This window comes from Coregonus clupeaformis, chromosome 20 (genome assembly GCF_020615455.1).
Source record: "Coregonus clupeaformis isolate EN_2021a chromosome 20, ASM2061545v1, whole genome shotgun sequence".
Classification (NCBI taxonomy): domain Eukaryota; kingdom Metazoa; phylum Chordata; class Actinopteri; order Salmoniformes; family Salmonidae; genus Coregonus; species Coregonus clupeaformis.
The window spans coordinates 21,996,011-22,009,066 of NC_059211.1; the positions used below are offsets into that span (position 1 = coordinate 21,996,011).

The window sequence follows — 13,056 nt, forward strand, 5'->3', positions numbered from 1 at the left end:
CGGTGATGCAACCAGTCAGGATGCTGTCGATGGTGCAGCTGTATAACCTTTTGAGGATCTTAGGACCCATGCCAAATCTTTTCAGTCTCCTGATGGGGAATAGGCTTTGTCGTGCCCTCTTCACGACTGTCTTGGTGTGTTTGGACCATGTTAGTTTGTTGGTGATGTGGACACCAAGGAACTTTAAGCTCTCAACCTGCTCCACTACAGCCTAGTCGATGAGAATGGGGGCTGTAATCATCTCCTTTGTCTTGATCACGTTGAGGGAGAGGTTGTTGTCCTGGCACCACACGGCCAGGTCTCTGACCTCCTCCCTATAGGCTGTCCCATCGTTGTCGGTGATCAGGCCTACCACTGTTGTGTCGTTGGCAAACTTAATGATGGTGTTGGAGTCGTGCCTGGCCATGCAGTCATGGGTGAACAGGGAGTACAGGAAGGGACTAGGCCCGTGTTGAGGATCAGCGTGGCAGATGTGTTGTTACCTACCCTCACCACCTGGGGGCGGCCCGTCAGAAAGTCCAGGATCCAGTTGCAGAGGGAGGTGTGTAGTCCCAGGGTCCTTAGCTTAGTGATTAACTTTGAGGGCACGTTGGTGTTGAATGCTGAGCTGTAGTCATTGAATAGCATTCTCACGTAGGTGTTCCTTTTATCCAGGTGGGAAAGGGCGGTGTGGAGTGCAATAGGGATTGCATCATCTGTGGATCTGTTGGGGCGGTATGCAAATTGCAGTGGGTCAAAGGTTTCTGGGATAATGGTGTTGATGTGAGCCATGACCAGCCTTTCAAAGCACTTCATGGCTACAGACGTGAGTGCTACGGGTCGGTAGTCATTTAGGCAGGTTATCTTAGTGTTCTTGGGCACAGGGACTATGGTGGTCTTCTTGAAACATTTTTTATTTTTATTTTTTCATGTTGGTATTACAGACTCAGTCAGGGACATGTTGAAAATGTCAGTGAAGACACTTGCCAGTTGGTCAGCGCATGCTCTGAGTACTCATCCTGGTAATCCATCTGGCCCTGCGGCCTTGTGAATGTTGACCTGTTTAAACATCTCATTCCAAAATCATGGGAGTTAATATGGAGTTGGTCTCCCCTTTGCTGCTATAACAGCCTCCACTCTTCCTGGAAGGCTTTCCACTAGATGTTGGAACATTGCTGCAGGGGCTTCCATTCAGCCACAAGAGCATTAGTGAGGTCGGTGTTATGATGAGTTTCTCGGTTATCAGTAATCAAGGATGTAAGAATATACTTAGACACTTTGTAGAAAGTTAATGCAAATGTTTTATTAGTCGGTACCGGGTTAGATACAACAAAGCCAGAGCTTTGCCTTTTGCTGTTTCCAACCTACTCTAACAAAGATCCACTCTCCCTTATATACCCTTGGTTATCATTTCCTTAACCTACATCTGGTAACCCTCCATGGGCACTCTCTTTCTCTGATGTTATTACCCTTTGCCCCAAGTCAGTATATCCTGTCCATCCATCATGCTATCATATAAACATCAGTAATCTCCTTTGACATAAGGAATGTAGACTCCGTGGCCCCAAATCACGTATCTATCAACTCTAACCTGGTCCCCACGATACTATGACATGACATCACTACAGCCAGGCACTGATGTTGGGCGATTAGGCCTGGCTCGCAGTCAGCGTTCCAATAGTTTGGAACTCTGGTAGTGAGTGTTGCAACCGAGAACAGACGATTTTTACATGCTACGCGCTTCAGCACTCGGCAGTCCCGTTCTGTGAGCTTGTGTGGCCTACCGCTTCGCGGCTGAGCCGTTGTTGCTCCTAGACATTTCCACTTCACAATAACAGCATTTACAGTTGACCGGGGCAGCTCTAGCAGGGCAAATATTTGACGAACTGACTTGTTGGAAAGGAGGCATCCTATGACAGTGCCATGTTGGAAGTCACTGATTTCTTCAGTAAGGCCATTCTACTGCTAATGTTTGTCTATGGAGATTGCATGGCTGTGTGCTCAATTTTATACACCTGTTAGCAACGGGTGTGACTGAAATAGCCGAATCCACTAATTTGAAGGAGTGTCCACATACTTTTGGTGATGTAGTGTATGTGCCCCAATTGCAAATCAATAAGTAAAACAAGTTGTTCAAAGCTACTATTAAATGCCCACGAAAGCCAGGTTACAATGGTTCACCTTGATTCTGATATATACTGAACAAAAACGCAACATGTAAAGTATTCATCCCATGTTCCATGAGCTGAAATAAAAGATCCCAGAAATGTTCCATACGCATAAAAAGCTTATTTCTCTAAAATTATGTGTACAAATTTGTTTACATTCCTGTTAGTGAGCATTACTCCTTTGCCAAGATAATCCAGCCACCTGACAGGGGTGACATATCACGAAGCTGATTAAACAGCATGATCATTACACAGGTGCACCTTGTGCTGGGGACAATAAAAGGCCACTCTAAAATGTGCAGTTTTGTCATACAACACAATGCCACAGATGTCTCAAGTTTTGAGGGAGCGTGCAATTGGCATGCTGACTGCAGGAATGTCCACCAGAGCTGTTGCCAGGGAATTGAATGTTAATTTCTCTACCATAAGCTGTTTCACAACAAGAGTGTGTTTGATCAATGGGAACTTGGCACAAACACATTCTCTCAGCATGTCAAAGTCCTAACTCTAGACTAAGCAACATTTCCTTCTTATTGTAGACAGCTGTCATGTTTTATGGGGCAATAATGTACAGGTGTCTGGAAGTGGATGGCAATAAGTGGGGTATTTTAGAGATAATGGTGTGCAGTACCACCACCGGACCGGAGGCATCAGATTGTTTTATGATGTACAGTAGATCTACTGTTGTGCTCAGTTGGTAGAGCGTGGCGCTTGCAACGCCAGGGTTGTGGGTTTGTTTCCCACGGGGGGGGCCAGTATGAAAAATGTATGCACTCACTAACTGTAAGCCGCTCTGGATAAGAGCGTCTGCTAAATGACTAAAATGCTAATGTAAAAAATGTATAGTATGTCCTGTTCAGTCACTTGACGTTCCAACCAAGAGGAATGCTGAGACATGTAAAAACATATGTTCAGTAGCTTTTTGTTCAGCAGAACACCTGGACTTCCTCCATGGACCCTGAAGGGACCGAGGACCCCACGTTGGGAACATCAGCTCTGTACTGAATTATATGTACACTACATCAAATCAAATCAAACTGTATTTGTCACATGCGCCGAATACAACAGGTGTAGACCTTACAGTGAAATGCTTACTTACAAGCTCTTAACCAACAATGCAGTTTTAAGAAAAATAAGTGTTAAGTAAAAAATATATAAGTAAAAAATGAAAATAAAAAATAATTAAAGAGCAGCAGTAAAATAACAGTAGCGAGGCTATATACGGGGGGTACCGGTACAGAGTCAATGTGCGGGGGCAAAGGTTAGTCGAGGTGATTGAAAATATGTATTTGTAGGTAGAGTTATTAAAGTGACTATGCATAGATAATAAACAGAGAGTAGCAGCAGCGTAAAAAGCAAAGCAAATAGTCCGGGTAGCCATTTGATTAGCTGTTCAGGAGTCTAATGGCTTGGGAGTAGAAGCTGTTAAGAAGCCTTTTGGACCTAGACTTGGCACTCCGGTACCGCTTGCCATGCGGGAGCAGAGAGAACAGTCTATGACTAGGGTGGCTGGAGTCTTTGTCAATTTTTAGGGCCTTCCTCTGACACCGCCTGGTATAGAGGTCCTGGATGGCAGGAAGCTTGACCCCAGTGATGTACTGGGTCGTACGCACTACCCTCTGTAGTGCCTTGCGGTCGGAGGCCGAGCAGTTGCCATACCAGGCGGTGATGCAACCAGTCAGGATGCTGTCGATGGTGCAGCTGTATAACCTTTTGAGGATCTGAGGACCCATGCCAAATCTTTTCAGTCTCCTGAGGGGGAATAGGCTTTGTCGTGCCCTATTCACGACTGTCTTGGTGTGTTTGGACCATGATAGTTTGTTGGTGATGTGGACACCAAGGAACTTGAAGCTCTCAACCTGCTCCACTACAGCCCTGTCGATGAGAATGGGGGCTGTAATCATCTCCTTTGTCTTGATCACGTTGAGGGAGAGGTTGTTATCCTGGCACCACACGGCCAGGTCTCTGACCTCCTCCCTATAGGCTGTCCCATCGTTGTCGGTGATCAGGCCTACCACTGTTGTGTCGTCTGCAAAATTAATGATGGTGTTGGAGTCGTGCCTGGCCGTGCAGTCATGGGTGAACAGGGAGTACAGGAGGGGACTAGGCCCGTGTTGAGGATCAGCGTGGCAGATGTGTTGTTACCTACCCTCACCACCTGGGGGCGGCCCGTCAGAAAGTCCAGGATCCAGTTGCAGAGGGAGGTGTGTAGTCCCAGGGTCCTTAGCTTAGTGATGAACTTTGAGGGCACGTTGGTGTTGAATGCTGAGCTGTAGTCATTGAATAGCATTCTCACGTAGGTGTTCCTTTTATCCAGGTGGGAAAGGGCAGTGTGGAGTGCAATAGGGATTGCATCATCTGTGGATCTGTTGGGGCGGTATGCAAATTGCAGTGGGTCAAAGGTTTCTGGGATAATGGTGTTGATGTGAGCCATGACCAGCCTTTCAAAGCACTTCATGGCTACAGACGTGAGTGCTACGGGTCGGTAGTCATTTAGGCAGGTTATCTTAGTGTTCTTGGGCACAGGGACTATGGTGGTCTTCTTGAAACATGTTGGTATTACAGACTCAGTCAGGGACATGTTGAAAATGTCAGTGAAGACACTTGCCAGTTGGTCAGCGCATGCTCTGAGTACTCATCCTGGTAATCCATCTGGCCCTGCGGCCTTGTGAATGTTGACCTGTTTAAACATCTCATTCCAAAATCATGGGCATTAATATGGAGTTGGTCCCCCCTTTGCTGCTATAACAGCCTCCACTCTTCTGGGAAGGCTTTCCACTAGATGTTGGAACATTGCTGCAGGGGCTTCCATTCAGCCACAAGAGCATTAGTGAGGTCGGCGTTATGATGAGTTTCTCGGTTATCAGTAATCAAGGATGTAAGAATATACTTAGACACTTTGTAGAAAGTTAATGCAAATGTTTTATTAGTCGGTACCGGGTTAGATACAACAAAGCCAGAGCTTTGCCTTTTGCTGTTTCCAACCTACTCTAACAAAGATCCACTCTCCCTTATATACCCTTGGTTATCATTTCCTTAACCTACATCTGGTAACCCTCCATGGGCACTCTCTTTCTCTGATGTTATTACCCTTTGCCCCAAGTCAGTATATCCTGTCCATCCATCATGCTATCATAAACATCAGTAATCTCCTTTGACATAAGGAATGTAGACTCCGTGGCCCCAAATCACGTATCTATCAACTCTAACCTGGTCCCCACTATACTATGACATGACATCACTACAGCCAGGCACTGATGTTGGGCGATTAGGCCTGGCTCGCAGTCAGCGTTCCAATAGTTTGGAACTCTGGTAGTGAGTGTGTCAGTAATGCTGTGGGTTTAGTGGTGGAATCAAGCGCAGGACACCGAAGTATAGTCCAAAAGACTTTAGTAGAATTTCCAACAAGGAAAACAGAACAAACTTGCCCGAAGGCGAAACTACGCACGTAGGCGACAAAACAAAAGGCGCACTACACAGGTGCGTAAAACGCTCCAACACAGTGGAGTAAAGCTCAACCGAGCTAATAAGTAGTACGACAAGCAAACACACGACTGACATAAATCAATCACACACAACACTAGACACACACAACGAGAAACTTATAGGACACTAATTACACTAAACGATAACAGGTGCCACAACAAACAGACAAAAGCAAACGAACATAGAAACATGCAACGGTGGCAGCTAGTATTCCGGAGACAACGAACGCCGAAGCCTGCCGGAGCAAGGAAGAGAGGCAGCCTCGGCCGAAACCGTGACAGTACCCCCCCCTTGACGCGCGGCTCCAGACGTGCGCCGACTCCGGCCTCGGGGACGACCAGGAGGACGCGGAGCAGGGTGCGTCGGGTGCCCACGATGGAATTCCGTCAGGAGAGACGGGTCCAAAATGTCTCTCCTCGGCACCCAGCACCGTTCCTCCGGACCGTACCCTCCCACTCCACTAGATATTGAGACCCCCATCCGACGTCTCGAATCCAAGATGGACTTCACGGAGTACGCCGGTGCCCCCTCGATGTCCAATGGGGGCGGAGGAGTCTCCCTGATCTCACTTTCCTGGAGTGGGCCAGCTACCACCGGCCTGAGAAGAGACACATGGAACGAGGGGTTAATACTTTTATATTCAACAGGTAGTTGTAATTTGTAACACACCTCGTTCAACCTTCTCAGGACTTTAAATGGCCCTACAAACCGCCGACCCAGTTTCCGACAGGGCAGGCGGAGGGGCAGGTTTCTGGTAGAGAGCCAGACTCGATCACCAGATGCGTACACCGGTCCCTCACTGCGGTGGAGATCGGTGCTCGCCTTATGACGACGGAGGGCCCGCTGCAGGTGGACGTGTGCAGCGTTCCATGTCTCCTCCGAGCGCCACGCCCACTCATCCACCGCAGGAGCCTCGATCTGGCTCTGCTGCCAAGGTGCCAGAACCGGCTGGTAACCTAACACACATTGAAAAGGGGTTAGGTTAGTGGAGGAATGGCGTAGGGAATTCTGGGCCATCTCGGCCCAGGGAACGTACCTTGCCCACTCCTCCGGTCCTGGCAGTATGTTCTAAGAAACCTACCCACATCCTGGTTCACGCGTTCCACCTGCCCATTACTCTCCGGGTGGTAACCCGAGGTGAGGCTCACCGAGACCCCCAACCGCTCCATAAAGGCTCTCCAGACCCTGGAGGTAAATTGGGGACCTCGATCAGACACAATATCCTCGGGTACCCCGTAGTGCCGAAACACATGGGTGAATAGTGCTTCGGCAGTTTGCAGGGCAGTAGGAAGGCCCGGCATGGGGAGCAAACGACAGGCCTTAGAAAACCGGTCCACAACGACCAGTATAGTGGTATTCCCCTGTGAAGGAGGAAGGTCAGTAAGGAAATCCACCGAGAGGTGAGACCATGGTCGTTGTGGAACGGGCAGGGGTAGTAACTTACCCCTAGGCAGATGTCTAGGCGCCTTACACTGGGCGCACACCGAGCAGGAGGAAACATAAACCCTCACATCCCTCGCCAACGTGGGCCACCAGTACTTGGCACTAAGACAGTGCACTGTCCGGCCCGATACCAGGGTGTCCAGAGGAGGGTGACGTGTGAGCCCAATAGATCAATCGATCCCGAACCTCGAGCGGAACGTACTTCCGACCCTCCGGGCATTGCGGTGGACTAGGGTCGGTGCGTAACGCCCGCTCGAGTTCAGCATCGACCTCCCACACTACCGGTGCCACCAGACACGACTCCGGCAGTATGGGAGTGGGCTCCACGGACCTCCCTCCGTGTCATACCGCCGAGACAGTGCATCTGCCTTACCGTTCTGTGACCCAGGGATGTACGTGATCTTAAATGTAAACCGGGTCAAAAACATATTCCATCTTGCCTGGCGAGGGTTCAGCCTCCTCGCTGCCCGGATGTACTCCAGGTTACGGTGGTCCGTCAAAATGAGGAAAGGGTGTTGAGCCCCCTCAAGCCAGTGCCTCCACACCTTTAGGGCCTGTACCACGGCTAACAGCTCCCTGTCCCCTACGTCATAGTTTCGCTCCCGCTGGACTGAGCTTCTTGGAATAAAAAGCACAGGGGCGGAGTTTAGGTGGCGCGCCAGACCGTTGTGAAAGCACGGCTCCTATACCGGCCTCTGACGCGTCCACCTCTACCTGAAATGGCAAAGAGGGATCCGGATGCGCCAGCACCGGGGCCGAGGTAAACAGGTCCTTCAGCCTCCCAAACGCCCTGTCCGCCTCGGCAGACCACTGCAGACGCACCGGACCCCCCTTCAAAAGAGACGTGATGGGAGCTGCCACCTGTCCAAAACCCCGGATAAACCTCCGGTAGTAATTCGCAAACCCCAAAAACTGCTGCACCTCCTTCACAGTGGTTGGTGTTTGCCAATTACGCACTGGCTGACACCCGGTCTACCTCCATCTTCACCCCTGACGCAGACAACTGATACCCCAAAAAGGAGACCGACTCCTGGAAAAACAGACACTTCTCTGCCTTCACATACAGGTCGTGCTCCACCAGCCTCCGCAACACTCTGCGCACCAGGGCCACATGCTCGACTCGGGTAGGCGAGTACACGAGAATGTCATCTATGTACACAACCACCCCCTGCCCCTGCATGTCCCTGAAGATCTCATCCACGAATGATTGGAAAACTGACGGAGCGTTCATCAACCCGTATGGCATGACAAGATACTCGTAATGGCCCGAGGTGGTACTAAAGGCTGTCTTCCATTCATCGCCCTCCCTGATGCGCACCAAGTTGTACGCGCTCCTGAGATCTAATTTAGTGAAGAAACGCGCCCCATGCAAGGACTCAGTCATGGTCGCAATCAGCGGGAGTGGATAACTGTACTTCACCGTGATCTGATTGAGACCACGGTAATCGATGCACGAGCGTAACCCACCATCCTTTTTCTTCACAAAAAAGAAACTCGAGGACGCAGGGGAAGTGGAAGGCCGTATGTATCCTTGTCTCAGAGATTCGTCTATGTAAGTCTCCATAGCTTTCTTCTCCTCCTGAGACAGAGGATACACATGGCTCTGTGGGAGCACAGCTCCTGCCTGGAGGTCTATCGCACAATCTCCCTGCCTATGGGGCGGCAACCGCGTCGCCCTCGACTTACTAAACGCAATAGCCAAATCCCCATACTCAGGGGGCACGTGCAATGCGGGCACCTGGTTTGGACTCTCCACCGAGGTAGCCCCTACGGAAACGCCTAAACATCGACCCACACACTGGGCAGACCACTCCATCAGAGCCCTCTCCTGCCATGAAATAGATGGGTTATGGGTACTCAACCAGGGCATGCCCAGCACCACCGGATACGCAGGCGAGTCGATCAGAAATAGCTGAATCATCTCCCTGATGACCCCCTGCGCACACATCCTCAGTGGCGCAGTGACCTCCCTGATCAAGCCCCGCACCCAACGGACGGCTATCTAGGGCATGAACGGGAAAGGGACATCAACAGGAGAAGGGGAATCCCTAAGGCTAAACAAAACTTCTTATCAACAAAATTCCCAGCCGCGCCTGAATCTACCAGCGCCTTATGCTGGGAATGAGGTGCTACCTGTGGAAAACGCACAGGTATACAGAAATGTGCAACAGAGAGCTCTGGGTGAGTGGGGCGCCTACTCACCTGGAAGGACTCCCCCAGTGCGGGACCTGTCGTTCTCTCCCCTAGGAGGCCATCCCCAGCACCTAGCCGCGGTGTGTCCTCCCGACCACAGTTGGTGCAGGAGATGGACCCCCTCGTAAGCCGACCCCTCCTCTCTCTAGCGCCAGCACCCCGAGCTCCATGGGGCACGGCTCGGAGGCGCTGGAGGGTGAAATGGACGGACCCCCTCGGAACGTCCGCGGGTAGCTAGCAGGTTATCCAGCCTGATGGACATGTCGACCAACTGGTCGACCGAGAGGCTGGTGTCCCTACAGGCCAGCTCCCTACGGACGTCCTCGCGTAGACTACATCTGTAGTGATCGATGAGAGCCCGCTCATTCCACCCTGCATCCACCGCTAGAGTACGGAATTCTAAGGCGAACTCCTGGGCACTCCTCTTCCCCTGCCGGAGGAAGACCAGACGCTCCCCCGCCGCTTTCCCTCCGGGGATGGTCAAACACCGCCCTGAAGCGGCGGGAGAACTCGTCGTAGGTGATGGTGTTCGCGTCGATCCTCCTCCACTCTGCGTTGGCCCATTCCAACGCCTTCCCGGAAAGGCAGGAGATCAGGGCGGACACGCTCTCATGTCCCGAGGGCGCCGGGTGCACGGTGGCCAGGTAAAGCTCCACCTGGAGAAGGAATCCCTGACACCCGGCCGCGGTCCCATCGTAGGCCCTCGGGAGCGAGAGTCGAACTCCTCTGGTTTCCGGAGCGGGAATGGGCTGACCAGCCGATGGTGCTGGCAGAGAGGATGGCGGTGGAGGAGTCCCCCAGCCTCGGATGGTGGTGATCACCTCCTGCAGTGCGGACCCCATCTGCAGGATCTGGTCACTCTGTTCACGGACCCGGTCCTCCAGCGTCGCCTGTGCTGCTGCGGCTCCTGCTGATTCCATTCTTGATGGTGTGTGATTCTGTCAGTAATGCTGTGGGTGTAGTGGTGGAATCAAGCGCAGGACACCGAAGTATAGTCCAAAAGACTTTAGTAGAATTTCCAACAAGGAAAACAGAACAAACTTGCCCGAAGGCGAAACTACGCACGTAGGCGACAAAACAAAAGGCGCACTACACAGGTGCGTAAAACGCTCCAACACAGTGGAGTAAAGCTCAACCGAGCGAATAAGTAGTACGACAAGCAAACACACGACTGACATAAATCAATCACACACAACACTAGACACACACAACGAGAAACTTATAGGACACTAATTACACTAAACGATAACAGGTGCCACAACAAACAGACAAAAGCAAACGAACATAGAAACATGCAACGGTGGCAGCTAGTATTCCGGAGACAACGAACGCCGAAGCCTGCCCGAGCAAGGAAGAGAGGCAGCCTCGGCCGAAACCGTGACAGAGTGTTGCAACCGAGAACAGACGATTTTTACATGCTACGCGCTTCAGCACTCGGCAGTCCCGTTCTGTGAGCTTGTGTGGCCTACCGCTTCGCGGCTGAGCCGTTGTTGCTCCTAGACATTTCCACTTCACAATAACAGCACTTACAGTTGACCGGGGCAGCTCTAGCAGGGCAGAAATTTGACGAACTGACTTGTTGGAAAGGTGGCATCCTATGACAGTGCCATGTTTAAAGTCACTGATTTCTTCAGTAAGGCCATTCTACTGCTAATGTTTGTCTATGGAGATTGCATGGCTGTGTGCTCAATTTTATACACCTGTCAGCAACGGGTGTGACTGAAATAGCCGAATCCACTAATTTGAAGGGGTGTCCACGTACTTTTGGTGATGTAGTGTATGTTCCCCAATTGCAAATCAATAAGTAAAACAAGTTGTTCAAAGCTACTATTAAATGCCCAGGTAAGCCAGGTTACAATGGTTCACCTTGATTCTGATATATACTGAACAAAAACGCAACATGTAAAGTATTCGTCCCATGTTCCATGAGCTGAAATAAAAGATCCCAGAAATGTTCCATACGCATAAAAAGCTTATTTCTCTCAAATGAGGTGTACAAATTTGTTTACATTCCTGTTAGTGAGCATTACTCCTTTGCCAAGATAATCCAGCCACCTGACAGGGGTGACATATCACGAAGCTGATTAAACAGCATGATCATTACACAGGTGCACCTTGTGCTGGGGACAATAAAAGGCCACTCTAAAATGTGCAGTTTTGTCATACAACACAATGCCACAGATGTCTCAAGTTTTGAGGGAGCGTGCAATTGGCATGCTGACTGCAGGAATGTCCACCAGAGCTGTTGCCAGGGAATTGAATGTTCAATTCCAACGTCATTTTAGAGAATTTGGCAGTACATCACACCTCCCTATTGAAACACTGGTAACGAAACGAGAATACTGACTCAATAAATAAGACAACAGCATGGGTATTAGTTATGATAGTGCACTTTTATTAGTAGCCTGATCTTCACATCATGTTTTATTTTGAAAACGAATATAACAAGATTCCAGAAATGGTATTTGTCATTGACAGGCAGAAAAGTTACTACAGTTACTATGTCCAAACCCCACGTCCTTGAGATGTACGATGGAAAAGCACCGGGCAGGGGGCCAGCAGAGGTGGGGTCTTCCCCGTCAATGGCCTCTGTGTGCTCGGCCTGGCCAAGCGCCAGCTGCGGGCAGTAGGGACGTGTCATTCCAGGTATGAGCTAACTGTCAGGGAGCTTCAGAGAAAACGTTAAGAAGAATATATATAAAGTCTAGTGATTCCCATACAATTATGTTGTAAAATATTCATAGCTTGGTTCACCTTCAGCGTTATGCGGAAAGCTGGAGCTTGACTTTGGACTTTGGACCTATCAGAGATCAGGCAGTTATAAATAAAGAGGTCGTGCAGCATCAGTCATTCTCACACCTGGCTGACACCATGTGGATTCTCGTCGCCTCTCTAATATTAGGCCTTCAGACTGGTGAGTTGTTGTTTTTTTAACTCAATATAATAGCATGTTATGGAAGTAAAATAATAACATAAGAACCTAATAAATGACAGTAGAACCTATGTAGTCCCGTTATACCAAATGACGTACTGTATTTTCATCTGCCCTAGATTCATTCGTAGTCAGTCATTTGTGTATTATAAAACAGTAATAGCTGCAAAGGCTACATTTGAATAAACGTTTGATTCATATTATCTTCAACAACAAAAAATTCTATATGAATCCATATAAAATGCAAGATATGATCAGCACATTGAGGTTTCTGGATGGAATTTCAGTTGGTAACAGACCAATTTGCGCAGTCGACGTTTGGTTGCGTACGCCATGAACATTGGGTATTGACTAGCCATATGACTAAAAATATGATTATTTTTGTTTGAATGTGTTCCCTACTCAGTGTCTGGCCAGAGCACTGTGAGATGGTGTGCAATCTCAGCTCAAGAGATGACCAAATGTAACGCCATGGCGCAGGCCTTCAGCAGTGTGGGTATCCGTCCAACTATCCAGTGCGTCAGCGACGGGTCTGTGGAAGGATGCGCGCAGAAGATCAGGGTACGTGGGGCTCTTTCAGATCATAGGGCACATTTCCGTTTATATTAGAATCATATTATGATAGGGACTTCCTATAAAACTTGATAAAATCTACATTTTTTTAGGGGATTTTTTTTCTTCCGTTTGTGACAGTTCATGTTTATCTATCTATATGTTCCTAATAATTGCTGTGATATTGTTTGTTTATTTAAGTCTTGGATAGGAGAATGATATCACCTTTGGAGCATGTGTTGACCCAGTTGTCTAGGAGTATCTGCCAATGTCCTGAGTCTGTCTGATCAGGAAGCAACACTG

At 49.3% G+C, this 13,056-nt stretch overlaps 1 protein-coding gene across 1 annotated transcript in view; it reads left to right on the top strand.

Moving 5' to 3' along the window:
* Nucleotides 1-11,929: 11,929 nt before the first annotated feature.
* Nucleotides 11,930-13,056, top strand: part of meltf (melanotransferrin) — a 15,597-nt gene continuing 14,470 nt past the window's right edge. The window contains exons 1-2 of the mRNA XM_041838789.2: nt 11,930-12,183; nt 12,608-12,762. Of these exons, the coding sequence (XP_041694723.2) occupies nt 12,141-12,183; nt 12,608-12,762 (198 nt within the window). The 5' untranslated portion in view covers nt 11,930-12,140. The remainder of the gene's footprint in view (nt 12,184-12,607; nt 12,763-13,056) is intronic.